General features: G+C 34.5%; 1 protein-coding gene across 4 annotated transcripts in view; it reads right to left on the reverse strand.

Annotated features, from left to right (window-relative positions):
• Lrba (LPS responsive beige-like anchor protein) overlaps positions 1 to 15,697 on the reverse strand; it is a 484,014-nt gene that overhangs the window by 394,446 nt on the left and 73,871 nt on the right. For all 4 annotated transcript variants that reach the window (XM_057757319.1, XM_057757317.1, XM_057757318.1 and 1 more), the window contains exons 15-22: positions 13,198 to 13,277; positions 12,531 to 12,593; positions 11,627 to 11,724; positions 10,180 to 10,272; positions 9,914 to 10,022; positions 9,275 to 9,356; positions 7,316 to 7,439; positions 6,518 to 6,710 (exon numbers count right to left, since the gene is read on the reverse strand). In XM_057757319.1, the coding sequence (XP_057613302.1) occupies positions 6,518 to 6,710; positions 7,316 to 7,439; positions 9,275 to 9,356; positions 9,914 to 10,022; positions 10,180 to 10,272; positions 11,627 to 11,724; positions 12,531 to 12,593; positions 13,198 to 13,277 (842 nt within the window). The remainder of the gene's footprint in view (positions 1 to 6,517; positions 6,711 to 7,315; positions 7,440 to 9,274; positions 9,357 to 9,913; positions 10,023 to 10,179; positions 10,273 to 11,626; positions 11,725 to 12,530; positions 12,594 to 13,197; positions 13,278 to 15,697) is intronic.

A 15,697-nucleotide genomic window follows, 5' to 3' on the forward strand; every position in this document is an offset into this window, starting at 1 on the left:
TATGTATGTGTGTGCTATTCTTGTGTTTTCTCTTTGCTTTGTTTTTTGTTTTGTTTTATTCTAGTTTGATTTGGTTTTTTTATTTGTCTTTCTGTTTTCTAAAGAGAGAAAGGTGGGAAGTTGGACATGTGGGGAGGTGGGGAGGATCTGGGAAGACATTATAGAAGGGGAAGGAAAACCATAATCATAATATATTTTTAATTATTTTTAATGAAAAAAAGAAAAAAAAAAGGAGACTGCCTAAGCTATACAGGGGAACCCTGTCACAAAAAACAGTGGCTAAGGATACAGCTCAGAGAGTGGGTTCTGCCCAGTACTCACAAACCTGGCTTTTCCCCAATACTGCAGAAAGAGCAGCAGCCCAGAATAAATAATGTAATGATCTTTTCTACTTTAATAAGAAGTAATCATCAACAATTTTATTTTCTTTGTCCCTAATTTTGCAAAGATAAGATGCTTTTCTCATCCAATATATCCTGATTGCAATTGCCCTCCCTCAACTCTTCTCAGTACCTCCTCCCATCCGGATCGGTCTCTCATTAAAGAAGAGGCTTCTAAGAGAAAACAACAAAACAAAACATAAAAAAATAAAACATAAGCTCAAACAAAAACTATCATATTCAACTTGGGTAAGGCAAAGCAACAGAAAGAAAAGAGCCCAAGAGAAGGCACAAGAATAGCCATACCCCTGATCTCATCTGACCAATTTTATTTTCTTGAAAAAAAATCTAAACACATTTGCATGCAAATCCAGTATATAAACTACTAAAAATTTGTAGGGAGCAGTTTCATGCAACTACTAAAACATTCTAAAATGCATGATAAATATTCTAAAATACAGAAACTCTTTCTGGAAGTTCTACAGAGATGTATCCTACAAAAAGATAAGAATGAAGGATGCACACACATGAAAATGGCATCGCGGAGCAACAACAAGAAAGTTAATATTTATACAATACAGTACAGTATAAATTAATAATTCTGTTTAGTGATCACTTCCAAAAGCTCTTCCAAATAAAATTCTGGAGAATGCTAGAAAATAAAGCAAATCTGAATAGAACCACTTCAAGGATAGTAAAGGTTCGTTACATTTAGATGTTCCATAATGCCAAAGCCAAATTTACTTTTTTATACTATAACACAGCACATATATCAAATACTATGTAACCATTAAAATGTCAAGTAGTTCTGCCACTAAATGAAAACAGATCATAAAAAAGCATAAATACCACCAAAGTTTTGGAAGAAAATAATTACTTGCTGTTTGTAATTTACATATATGGATTAGTGGACCTGTGGATCCTACCCAAATACTAATATTCATATTCAGGTATCAGTGGTTTTGTGTATATACAAATCTTTGTGTTACTTTTAAATTTTAAAAGAAAGAGCAAAAGGTATTTTTATTTAAAAATTATTTAACACAAAGATATTTCATCATCATGCATAAAATGCAAATCTGTGAAACATGAAAAATTTATACCTTTTGACATTGCTTTTTATTTTTAAAAATACATTTTATTTATGTATGAGTATTTGTGTGTTCATGCACCACAGCACAAGTGGAAATCGGTTCTCTCCTTCTAACTATGAGTTCAAGGAACAAACTCGGGCTTATCAGGTTGGGAAGACAATATATACTTTTTACCCACTAAGCCATCTCAATGGCTCTTGAAACTTCTTAATGGGTGGCTTTTAATCTTATTATTCTACCATTTTGTCTATAACATGGCTGAAATGAACAATTAAACAATTTCCAAACTGCTAACAGTAGGTCACACACTCTAATAATCTAAGGTCCTTAAGTATTTTATTCAAATTCATCCATCTGAGCACAATCTAATTCACACTTCATTTGTAATTCAAGTACTATTAATTTTTACTTGTCCATTATTTTGCATCTTTTGGCAACACAGATCTAGAGAAAATACATTGTCTAAAGACTGAAGCTCCATTTCTTTATAAGAAAAAGAGCATTAGGTCATTGTCACAATTAATAAATTGGAATAATTTAAAGTGTAATTAAATAAACATTACAGCATACCAAATGAAAACATTATTATTTAACTGTCTTACTGTTCACCCTTTTCTAAAAAGAGGGAAACTTATTAAAGATGAAAACATAGACAACAATGAAATTACACAGGTTTCTGGGCACACATCTGAAACCCCCGGTTCACAGTAAGCAGCCCAGAGCGGTTGCTAGAAGCCTATTACTGCTTATAAAACCTAGTTCCACTATTGGTGGGACAGCACACAATGACAAACAGCTTCCCAGCTACAAAGGTGGCAGGAAATCTATCAAACTGAACAATAAAACTGCAATTGAGTTTCTTTGGCTTTTTATAGCTGCTGCATATATCCTGGTGTAACTGCAAAAGCAAAAGCTTTCCAATTCTGCAACTAAGTTCTTTACACACCGGTTCTTCATCAAGAACTACAATATAAATTTGTGATATGAAAACCACAAATCACTGCAAAACGCAAAAGGTAAGCTTCATTTTAAAACCACATGCAAGAACGTACTTAAAATGCTTTTAAATGGACACTTTCACAGACAGAAAATTTGGTTACAAGAACTTCAACAGAATCTTTAGCATACTACAAATTGTTCATCTCCTTAACTACGTAATCCATACCTATCACTAGAAGCACAAGTTGCTCATTTTAAAAATAACTGTTAACATTTCAACAGCAACCAAAAAAAAAGAATGAATGTAGCAGCATTTTAAAAAGTTATTTTGTATAAATTTTATAAGAAAAAAATAACTTTTAACTTTTAATCAATGAAGAAAATCCCCACAAAGAAAATGAAAATATATGTATGGGAAATTAAAAGTTGAAATTATAAGAGCCAACTTGAAATAAGTTTTTCTTTGCCCTCTCACAATTCCATTTGGTAGCTTGTTTGCTTTTTTTAAAATATATCATCATAGTAAAAATGTGGCAAATCTAGTTTTATTCCAATTTAAAAATACAAAAATAAAAACACTTCACAATTTCTTACGTCAGCATTTCCTTTAAAAGGAGGCACAGAACTGGCTTTTATCGGAAAGTAGACACAGGGCCTCTCCTTAAAGCAATTATTTTCTTTGCAAAGCAGTTTTAAGATCTGTTTCAAATCAAAAGGCACTGACGTAAAGAAAAATATGAACTGAACAATGCCTGCCTCTTCTCTCTGAGCACTCTGAATTTATTCTATATAATCTATGTCTAGAATAAATAAATATAAATAACTGGATAGATAAATAAGTGAATAAATGAATGAATGTTGCTTGCAATTACTACATAAAATAGTACATTTCCTCCTTTTAGCATTCTCTGCACCAAATTTAAACTCACAAAAAGGCAAACAGACTTTTCATGATTAAAAATGTATTAAGAAGTCATAAACTGAGGTACGCATTCAGTTTCTCTAGAAATCATAAACTGAGGTACGCATTCAGTTTCTCTAGAAATCATAAACTGAGGTACACATTCAGTTTCTCTAGACTCTCCATATCTCATATGCTCTTTTCTGAAAAGTAAGACATCTTATACCACAGCATCAGCTTAATGTTAAGGTGGACTGGGAAGAATTTTATGAAAATAGCAAAAGTATTTCCTGCATAGACATATTTATTTTACAAATATGTGTGTACATATGTGTATATATAACAGCCAGAAGGCCAGAAGAACAGACTGGATAGAGATACTGGAGAGAAAAGAAAAAGATGTAAGGCGGTGACATCGGTTAAGAGGAAGAAGACAGCGACAGAGAGGAAAGCAGAAAGCTGAGCAGGCAATCACGCAGGTACAGATCATATGAAACAATCACGATCTCTCAACCACTATATGAGATGCAGATTGATACATGCGATCAAGACAGACCGACACGGGACACTACAAAAATTACATGCTGTGTGTTCAGAGGGACTGGGTGACCAGGTAAGCTATCATCTAAAACTGAAATCCTAAACAATGTAAAGGATTTCATTAAATGGAAGGGGCTGTATAAAGAAAGACTTAACTCAGCATGGCGTATTTGAAGATAACTGTAACCTACAGTCAGAGTGTAGTTTCTTGTCAAGCAGTGAAAGTTAGAAAATACTTCTATCAATGCCATCAATGAAAGACAAGGCAAACATATGTGAAAAGGTAATTTTTAAAAATAATCTTGCTATTAAAAGAAATAACAAACTGCCTACGAAAACAACATCTTATTTTTAGATTGATATATTACATAGGTTCTGTGGCACTATATTGTTTGGGTAGAAATCTACAAGAAAATCCAATCCCATAGAGTTATGTAGCTGGAGAGGAGAGCTTCACAGATCTTCAGAAAAGATCTCAAGGACTCCCAAACTCTTCTGGTGACACACCAACATCTCTCTGGAGGTTATATTCCCCTAGCTATCCTTCCTAAGGTAAACTCATATACACTCAGAACACATGAAAAAAAAAATGCTTCTTTCTTGGCACTTTCCTAACCTGCAATCCCAAACGATAGCTTTGAAATCTAATCCAAATGTATGCGAGGCTCAAATGCAACTCAATTTCCCTCATTATCTCTCTGTAAAAGGTGAAAACCAGCTAACAGAGAATCAACCCAGATTGCAGCAGCCCACTGCAATGGAGGCAAAAGTACAAACCAAAAACAAGTACATAGAGATGGGAAACTGTTCCCGTACAGGATCTCATTCTGGACAGCTGAGGCTTTAAGAGTCATGTAGATTTTCAGGGGATATTCAATTTATCCTTGTAGTGCAAAAACAGCCACCTATTAATAAATACATAGATGGGAGTTATTATGTTCCAAAATTCTTATTTGTAACAGGCATGATTTTGTCCTTGGTTACCTGAACAGTGCTCTTTGGACTAAACTGACCAGTCTCAAAAATTTGATGCATGGGAACAAAGGCACTTCATAAAAAGAGTTAATTTTTTTATTTCCCACTAGATTTTCTTAATGTTTACTTTTATTATTTTAATTGTGTATGTATGTGTGTGCATTTGGGTTTGTGTGTATGAATGCAGATGCCCTGAAAGGCCATAGGATATTGGGTACCCCTGGGGCTAGAGTTAAAGGCAGTTAGGCCCCTGACACAGGTTCTAGTAACTGAACTTGGATCCTCTAACAGAGATTCTTCTACATCCTGGTGCTAGGATTAAAGGCATGCAGAACCACATAATAAGAAAACAAATATTTCGATTCTAATGGTACTTCAATTAAAAATTAAACCTTGCAAATATTTTAAACTCCAGAAAAAAGTGATGAACTGGTAATGAAACGATAAGAACTTACAAAGATAAATGGTGGTAAGAATATAAATGTATGCACTAGTATGAGGGAGGAAATTATATTATCTTATGAAGTCTTACATATTATAGTTCTAAGAATTTACATAAACTCCCAAATAAGCATAGTTTGCTCACCAACTGGTAGAAGAATAAAGTCAAGGCATGGAAGACTGAGATAACTGAGAAAATGAATACAATTCCAGGGGAAAATATGGATGAATCCAAGCAACGGCATACAAATAATATTGAAAAAAATCCATTTAACATGTTTGCACTAACCTTAAGTTTAAATACAAAAAAAAGGACATTATTTATAAGGGTCTGATGACACACATACGGCACTACGTTCAATACGTAGAACTGACAAAACAAAAACCTAGAGGAATTATATGAAGGTAAGCACTGTAGTCAGAGTATAAAGAAGATAGGGTAATAGTAACATCAAATTACTTTAGTAGGGAGTAAGAATAGGAAATAGAATGAAGAATGATAGACAAAATATTTGAGAAGGGGTACTTAATTTTATAAATGCTAACAATTAGGTACATTGTTTTTTGTATCTTTCAATGTCTAGAATATTTCATTAAAAAATTTAAAGCTAAAAAAGCAAAGAACAGATTGGAAGAGGTGACATAAGTCTACCACTCAGCATACAGGAAGTGGAGGCAGGAGGATCACAAGTTCCAGGTCACTCTTGACTAAATAGTGGATTCATGGCCATCCTGGGTTATATCGGATGTGTTAAAAACAGAAAAATAGGTAAGTAGTTTCTTTGAAACCAATTTTTTACCTGACTTTGACCTAAGCAAAGTACAAATATAAGCCATACCTTTCCTTTTAATTCAACATTATTTTATTTACAAGAAGAAAAAAAAAAAACAAAACCTTTCATCTTTGAACATGGTGCGCCACCTTGTGTTCAAAACTTTCTAACAACAATAAAAATTCAGAGAAAAATATCTGAGTGTGACATACATGAAAATATAAATTCCTATATGCTACACCATGATGTTCAACTTTACTTAGTTGAAACACACATAATACTGTCATTGAAAATAATTATTTCAGATCTAAATAAGTTAGTAACATTCTTATTAATGACTTTTTAGTCTTTTCTTCATTATATCTTCAGAAAATAACTTGCCTTTTTAATTTCAAACATATTAATATTCTTACTTAAATAAAATTAAAAATTATAGATATTTAAAATAACATACACTTGCATAAAGCAACTTACCTTTGAATGTGTGATGGATAGCGTGTCTACCCACACGCGCCAGCCACCCCACTCATATTTGACTGCATGGTAAAGCAGGATTCTGAATATGGCATATACCATTTCTGTTATCTTTTGCTCATCTGAATTCATAGGATTAAAATAACAAAGAGAAAGCATCCATTCTTGCCACACAGAGCACTGAAGCAAGCTCCTAAAAGTTATTAAAAAAAATATTGAATTACTAAAAGCTATAAAAATCAAGAGAATTCTAAACAGTAACTCAAGTTCTGTTTAAAAAGCACGCCTTTAATCCCAGCACTCGGGAGGCAGAGGCAGGCGGATCTCTGTGAGTTCGAGACCAGCCTGGTCTACAAGAGCTAGTTCCAGGACAGGCTCCAAAACCACAGAGAAACCCTGTCTCGAAAAACCAAAAAAAAAATAAAAAATTAAAAAAAATTTAAAAAATTAAAAAAAAAAAAAACTGGCCAGGGGGGATAGCTGACTCAAGCCCTTACCCCAGAGGCAGAGGCAGGGGCAGGTGGATCTGAGTTGGAAGGCAGCCTGCTCTACAGAGGGAGCTACAGAACAGTCGGGGCCATATACAGAAACACTGTCTCAAGGGAGAGTGAGAGGTAGAGGGATGGATAACGTAGTTATCTATAATATATTCAAAACAGTTATAACAACGTGGTAATAAAAAGTCTAACTCTGTGTGTTACTTCACACAGTCTTAAGAAGGAATTTTTCTAAGACAGACTGGAATGATTCAAAAGTAGGTATGAATAGTGTCAACGAATGCTCTCTGCTCCAGCTTACCTCCTGTTTTCTCTACTGTTATTAAAAAGTTTAATCATGTCAGAAAGAAAGGCTCGGCGAACCTCCATGCTCTCTGGGCACTGGGGAGAATTTCGAAGTAGGGTTGCAATTACTTTTAGTATCTCTGTAAGACAGTTCATAAATAAGTAAAAACCAAACACAAAAAATTCATGAAGGTAGATTAATGTAAACAATTTCTTTAGCTTTTCTTTATAAATATATACTGAAAACATTTTACAAAAATGGGAAAAACATGCTGACTTATATTTTAAAGAATTTTTAAATTTATGAAAACAAACATACGTTCATTAGAAAGAACTTATAAACAAGTCAATGATTTAATGTCATATTGATGGCTTCTTCCACTCCTTACGATGGAACCCAGGATCTTGGCATGATGAAGAAATGCTCTACCACTGAGTTACAGCCTAGCCAGAGTTGCATTATACAGTTCAAACAGTATACTTAAATTATAAATAAACAAAATGCTTAGTCTCTACCAAAGAACAAAGTTGATCTTAGAAACAAACAAAAATGCTCACTATAATTAAAATCTTAAGGAGAAAAAAGAATAAATTTTTACTCTACAACAAAAATGATAGTATGCATAGTCTTTCCTTTATTAAATAAATTTTTAAAGCTCTAAATATTTTTTTCTCTAATTTTAAAGGTAAAATTAGAAAAAAAAGGAAAATAAAATTTACTCAACACCCCATCCCCAGAAAATGCACATAAAACTGCTACTGAATGGACATTTTGTACAGAAAGAACTTTTTAAAACACTTACTTAGTCTGAACTATACAGATTATTAAAAATAGCTATAACTATAAATTTAAACAATGTACTAAAACCTTAGCTACCTAATTAAAAGTTTAAGAATTCTAAGTCAGACCCTTGTCAAGAATTCTGATGAGTGAAATTAAACATTCAAAATAACAAAATGAAAATACTCTTCCACGGAATTAATGGTATTTTTAGAGTAATTTCTAAATTCTTTGATAACTTTAAAAGTTTTCTACCAAACTATTAAAATGATGATGATATTCATGATAATAAGGTCATTGCATTACTCTGAGGATATGCTGTCCTAGGGCACTTCTGAAGGAAAACACATTCAACAGAGCCACCAACTTCCCACAACGGAATGTAGATACTACTTATTATCATGATTTTAGAGTTCATAAAAGTCTCAAACTAGTAAAATAGGTAAAGAGTTGAACCCAGGTCGCCTCTATCTTATTTTTTCTTTTTAATGTACATGGGTGTCTAATTTACACGTATGTCTATGTACCCTGGCCATGGAATGGCCATAGAGGCCAGAAGGGATCGGATCCTACTAGTACCATGGCTGCTGGGATTTAACACGGGCCCAATAAAAGAAGAATCAGTGTTCTTGACCACTGAGACATCTTCTTCCAGCGCCGGGTTAGCTGTTTCTTGAACATTACACTGCCTGCATCTTCTGAGTCAGTTCGCTAGGCATTACAGAATCAGATGGGACAGTTTGCATGCCTCATCTCCACAAGGCAGGCGCTACCCACAAGACAAGGCTAAGAGGTGGGACCTTTGCGTAGTCAGGCCTTGAGGGCTCTCCAATTAAGGAGATGAAGGCTATTTTTTAGGGCTCCAGGGCAGCTCTCAGCTTGCTTGCTCTGTCTTCCTCAGTGGGCGGAGCAGCCCTTACCAAATCAAATAGAGGAGCTTTCAGCTTGGTTTCTGAGCATACAAAAATAAATTCTACTTTTTTGAATTATTCAGTCTCAGCAACTATTTTAGAACAACATGGCCTAAGTTGATAAAATACTCTAAAATTCTTACATTTAAATTTTTTCCTTTTCACTCTGAACAATGAATGACAAAGTAAGACTTGGAAAGCAAAGGAAAAGTAAATTTCTTGCTTTTAAAATCGATACAAAGTAGCACACTATACACAGAAACACAAAAGGTAAAATACATACGAGGGTTTTGTATTTTCACCGTAGAGTCGGGATCTGGATGCTGTTTATGGACCACCTGCGTACAAATCTGCTCTATAAGAATCTGTAAAGGTAAACAACAAACTACATTAGCACAATGGCTTGGTGAGTATCACCATTATGGAAGTCTAAGCATAATACCAAAGCTCCGTGTGCGCAACTGGGCACAGGACTCATGCCTATCACCCCAGCTCTAAGGAGGATGAGGCAGGAGGACAGCCAAGACTTCACAGCCTGTCTTGGCTACAGAGCTAGGTTCTGGAACAGCATGAGCTTCAAAATGAGATGCCTTTTCAAAAGTAAAATTTATGATATAATCCTATATTTTCAATGCTATGTAGTTTAGACACATAAATACCTTTAACATCATAATGCTGTTTTTACTTCATTATAAAATAAAACACCAAATAATCAACACAATGGAACAAACACAAAATAGGGCTAACTAGATTACTTAATAATTCATAATTAATAAACTTCTAAAATTCAGTCATATTGCCTTTATATAAATAATTTAAAAGTGGTGTATTATAGACAAATGATCTCATTTTACTTAAATACTAGCAATTATACACACATCTTCATAATAAATTAATGAGTAAATTCTAATTACATTCTTACCTCAAACAGAACATTATATGTGGTCATTGTGATTAGATTTGTCTGAAGCATGAGTCTCTCAGCTAGCAACGAAAACAATCCATGCCCAAGCATGATTTCAGCTTTTCTCCTAAAATAACATGAAAGAAATTACAAAATACAGAGTTTTGAGGTTCACAACAAGATAAAGAAAATACAGATTGCTTTTTCTGATTATTAATCCAAACTCAATTATTCTTTAAATAAATAATATCCAACAGCTCACATTAGATTTCATCCATACTCACTTTGGGGCCAGATGTTTTAAAAAATAGCCCAGTGCCTTGAGTGCTTGTACTCTGATTCCTTCACTTTTTGATGCCAAAAGTTTATAAACGACACTGAATAAATTAAAATTAAGAACAAACAAGTCTAAATATAATTGTCAAAGTAAATGTCATTGCAAACTTATTTCAAATAACGTAAGTAAATTTAATATATATTTGTGACATCTAAAAGTCATTAATCTCAGGCTTTAGAAACTTTTAGTGAAAACAAGTAACAATTAACTAAATATTCTGAAAAAGATAAGTTAATCTCACTATATAAGCACAGCTTAAAACACTATTTAATGGTAGCACATACTTAAACTTATGAATAATTATTCTCATCATGAAAAACAAAATAATGGACCAGTAATGTGTGATCATCAGGAAAGACATATAAATAACACAAATTAGTTTTTAAAACAATTGATTATTAGATGTGGTGGTACATGCCTACAAGTCCAACACTCATGAAGTTGAGGCAGGAAGTGTGGATTACAAAGAAAGAAAACCCATGCATGCACTCTAAGCCTAACTACAGATATATGAGCAGGGAACCTCCTACTGTTGTGAAGTCAAACTGCTGTCTAAATACCTATATTTATTCCCATATACAAGTGCCTCTCTTGCCATGAATGGCTGTGAATGTAGAAACTCATGCCTGCTCAAGATGCTGAGAATACGTTAACCATTGAGTACATAAATAAGACGCACTCAAAAGTTCAAGAGAACATTACAGAAGAGAGTAAAAAAAAAATTAAGAGTTGGAAGACAGAGTGAGGGGCTATAAAGAGTAATCTTCTGGGTCTGACATGGTTATTGTAATCTTGAACCCAGCCACAGCAGCTGCCTAGGGCCCAACAAGAATGGCAGTAGGCCCACACAAGATTGGCCCTCTCAACAGTCAGTTATGAATGGCAAAAGGGCTCATGGGGTCCCAACTCTTCCTACAGAACTACTGCCTACTAAAAAACTCTAGAAAAGAGATATTCACTATCCTCAGGTTATACCCACTTGTGAACCAAACCAAAATCCAATGCAAAGTTCCACAGATGGCTACAGATGGTCCAGTAGGTTACAAAAGAAATCATAAAGATATGAATATGGGAGCAGAATTTGGGGGACAAGGGAAGAGTGACAGAAAAGGGAGGTAAAAATAATTAAAATGCATTTCATACAGGTATGGAAATATCAAAATATAAAAAATTATAATCACAAAAATAGAATAATTTTTATAACTTAAGACTCATTAACAAAAAATCATGAAATAACCTTGATTTTAATAAGCTTAGAAATCTTAAATTATGTCCTACTAAAAACTCTTTTCATAACCTAGAATCAAATAATGTCTTATATTTAAGAATCTAGTATTTCCAAAGTAATGATTTATAGTCAATATTATTATAACTCTCCATATCCTAACTCTTACCGTAACCCATTCCGCTGGTCAAAAGCAGGAATCATGGAGTTAGGATGCTCTGCCATTAATGCAACAAGCAATTGTAAAACATCCATTAGATTGTCGTCCTAGAATTATTTTAGAAAATTAAAAATAAAAGGAAGAAAAATCAACTCATTGAATACTGAATATTTCTGAAACAATACAAATTTCAACTTTAAATATGCAAATCTACAGTATACCAGCTTTGAAAAACTGGATGTTCTATAAATATTTTAAATATTTACTTATAATTATACCCTAAATGTACACCTCAAAGTATACATCAGAAAATAGCCAGAATCAAAGAGATAAAATAGCTTTTATGTTATAATGTATCACAATACATTATATTCTACAGAAATAGTGTATCTGACTTAATGAATTATTTTTTGTTGTTGCCATCCACATTGGCAGTACTCAGGAATCTAATGCCCTCTTCTGGACTTCACAGGCACCAGGCACACACAGGATGCATTGGCATACACATCAGCAGACACATATACACAAGAGAGACAGACAGACAGACAGACAGACAGAGAAAGAGAGAGACGGAGAGAGTGAGACAGAGAGAGAGGAAAAAAAAGTTTGCTTAAAGTTAAGTTTACTTTTTTCTCTTTGTTACAATAGTTCCTAACAATATGCTTTAGTGTACTTTATTCACTAAATAAAATTCAATGTTAGCAACTTCTTAAAACCTTTCATGATGCTCCTAAGAGCCATATTGTGGCAACAAAAACGATTAAAATAAGGATTCATCAGCATCTAAAAAGACATTTATTCTCCATGACAGTGATATAATTAGTAAAGATTTCTTTGATTTTTTTACTTTTTAAAAAAATCCCTAACGCAGTTTAAAAAAATAAAATTCCCAAATCAGAAATTCAAGTATTACCTCATGCATAGTCAGCAGGTAATTAAGAATGGCCTGTAGCTCATCTTCCTTTACTCCAGAGTCCTTTAGAAACATAATATACTTATCTTAGTATTACATGCAAAAAAAATCATCTTTTAAATCAGAAATCATGCACACAGATTATTCAATTTCATCAGCTTCTATAAATCTAAAACTAACCCAAAAAAAAATCTAGATTTAAAAAAATTGAGAAAGCACGAAAGACATACAGTCTGCAAACTATTCAGAAACCAAGGGGCAGGTCTCTTGCCGATCTAATGTGACAGCTAATAAGGTACCACAGCATAAAGAATAAGGAGTGAAATGGTGAAAAAAATACTGCACAAGCCAGTAATCTGAGCACCTATACCACACAGGCCAAGAACAGAACCTAGTATTAAACAAGGGCTCTAAATGTCTGCCAAATGAAAAAAACAAATGGAGTTCTCATTAAAATTTATATAACATATATTAAAGTGCCACTCTCCAATACTGTAGTGATTTATGAATACCCAAGAAAAACAAGAATGAAAAACAGAGGATGAAACAAGCATCTCTCAGCAAATTTCTATCCTATTTTACTGGCAAAGAGTAAACAGAGACCATATTTCATGTTAAATTATCTGCCACAACATGCAGCAAGGGATAGGAAAAGAAACAAACTTACCTTCATCACTAATTGCTTAATGAACATCAATAAGAATGCTCTCAGAGAAAGTATTTCTTTCTGATTGGGTCGTGGTCCATCTTTAAAGATACACACAATTAGTATTTCAAAAACCTCAAGGCTACCTAAAATACAACGCTTTCATTTCCAGGAGCTTTTCTATATATTTGAAAGAAACATTGAGCTAAGCATAGTGTTACAAACCATTAAAGCCAGCACTCAGAAACAGAAGCAGGCAGATCTCTGCGTTTGAGGCCAAGCTTCTCTACAGATTAGGTTCTAGGCCAGCCAGGGCTGCATAGTGAGACGTCTCAAAAAAGATACACACACACACACACACACACACACACATCTCTAAAGAATGACCTTCCCTTTTATGCCAGTTAAAAGGCTAGCATTGCTCTCATATTCAACTGTATATACAATACTCCAAAAGCACAAGTAGGTTATGCTGTCTGTTGGATATGACGCGACCTGTGAACACATGCATACAAAAGGCATGAACAAGCCGGGCGGTGGTGGCGCACGCCTTTAATCCCAGCACTTGGGAGGCAGAGGCAGGCGGATCTCTGTAAGTTCGAGACCAGCCTGGTCTACAAGAGCTAGTTCCAGGACAGGCTCCAAAACCACAGAGAAACCCTGTCTCGAAAAACCAAAAAAAAAAAAAAAAAAAAAAAAAAAGGCATGAACGTAGGAGAGGGCCTAGTGGGAAAGACTAGGGTCAGCCGGAGTGGAGGGAGGAAAAGAGACGCTGATGGGGAGTTAGTAGGATCACAATCCAGTGTGCAAATGTAAAACACCAGAAAGACGTGAAAGGGCTTCAAAAAAAAAAAAAAAACTATAAGGTGATAAAATCATACTTGACAATAGTATTTATATTTTGTTCTGAAAGTGTTTGTTATTAAGATGAAAGAAATTTACCAAAAATATAAAAGTTTAAAAGAAATCTAAGCTTTGGGTAGTAAAATGCTATTATGTGAACTGGGTATGAAACAACTCTTTCTACTGCTGTCCCTTTAAGCTCTTACAAAAACCATGCTTCACCACACAAAACTGTTAATGAAGAAGGGAAACATTATGCTGACTACCTCTGACATCTCCAGTACTTGGGAAAGTCCTTGGTCACACATGGCTCACATTAAGTCAATTTTCATGTCTCCAGCATCTAATTCCAAAGTACAAAACTTCTGAAACCAAATAACTATTGTCCTAAGACCTCAAGTTAGGGACCTGTCTGCCTCATAAGTTCTACAGTTTCCCCAGTAATCACTACTTATAGCTAGTGCCCAGACCACCAAAGCACAAGACCACGATGACCTTGAATAGATCAATTAAAATAGGAAGAAAATTGTATAAAATGTGTTCCACATGATAATTCCTAGACAAGTAACAAGCAAAACAGAGAAGAACCACAAAGTTTGTCCAGCTTCCTTAGTTGAGCTGTGAGCCTTACTGAAGTCACTATTTACTTATAAAATGAAGATCAAGACATGAAACTAGCAATCAACAAGTATGTGAAAGTCCTACACCATCCTGAGATCTCCATCAGGAAGTTCTGGCCTAGATCTGCAAGTGCCACACTCTTGCTAGCTTACACACGTCCTACGGTTTGTGTCCGTGCCACACACTCAGCTGTGGACGCATTTTTTCCAGAGGACACAGAGTTTACTTTGAAGGTTACATAAAGTAGCACAAAATTATAAAAAAAAACTGTCTTTAACATCGCTGAACAGTCAAAATCTTTGACAATAATAAAAATGCATGATTTTCTAGCTCCTAAGAAATTGCTTCTACTTTGAAACAACGGTCTTTAAATGCTATCAAAGAAAAAAATGCACCCTCATCTCAGACCATGACCTAAAAAGGATCACACCTCCAAGCGTGGTCCATCAGCACAGTAACTGCCACAGACACAGGCACAGGACCGATCTAAGCCAACGAGCAACTCAGAGGCCAACAGAGGCTTGAAAACACTTGCTACAAGAGATGCTCTTTTGCTGGCTTCCCAGTTATGAGGACTCAAAGACAGACTGTTGCTTGCTACTACCAATGGAGGGAACTCCTAAAAACATCAGAACAGAAGAGCTGATCATGTGGAGAGACAATGCATGTTCTGAGCATTTCCAACATTTTTCAACCACCTGCCCCAGCTGCATCTGACACTGCCACCTTGTATCAGCTGATCAGCTCTTTCAACACAAGTCAGTTCGAAGTAGGCTTTACAAAACTTAAAAACTTTTATTTTGACCTCTTACATGAACTTTCCACATGTTCAGAAATTATTACCCTTGTGGTGCTTGTCCTGATTATGAGAGAAAACAATTACTGAAGTTTTAGAATTTCATTATATCTTTATTAAAAACAAACACCTCCTACATTTCTATGAAATTTCCACCTCCCCAAAGCAAACTCTCAGTGACTCTCGCTATGATTATATCAGTATCAATACCAGTAAGCAATTGATTTTGTTTTTCTCAGTGTCAGAGATTTACAAGTAGCC

Source organism: Chionomys nivalis, chromosome 24 (assembly GCF_950005125.1).
Source record: "Chionomys nivalis chromosome 24, mChiNiv1.1, whole genome shotgun sequence".
Taxonomy (NCBI): domain Eukaryota; kingdom Metazoa; phylum Chordata; class Mammalia; order Rodentia; family Cricetidae; genus Chionomys; species Chionomys nivalis.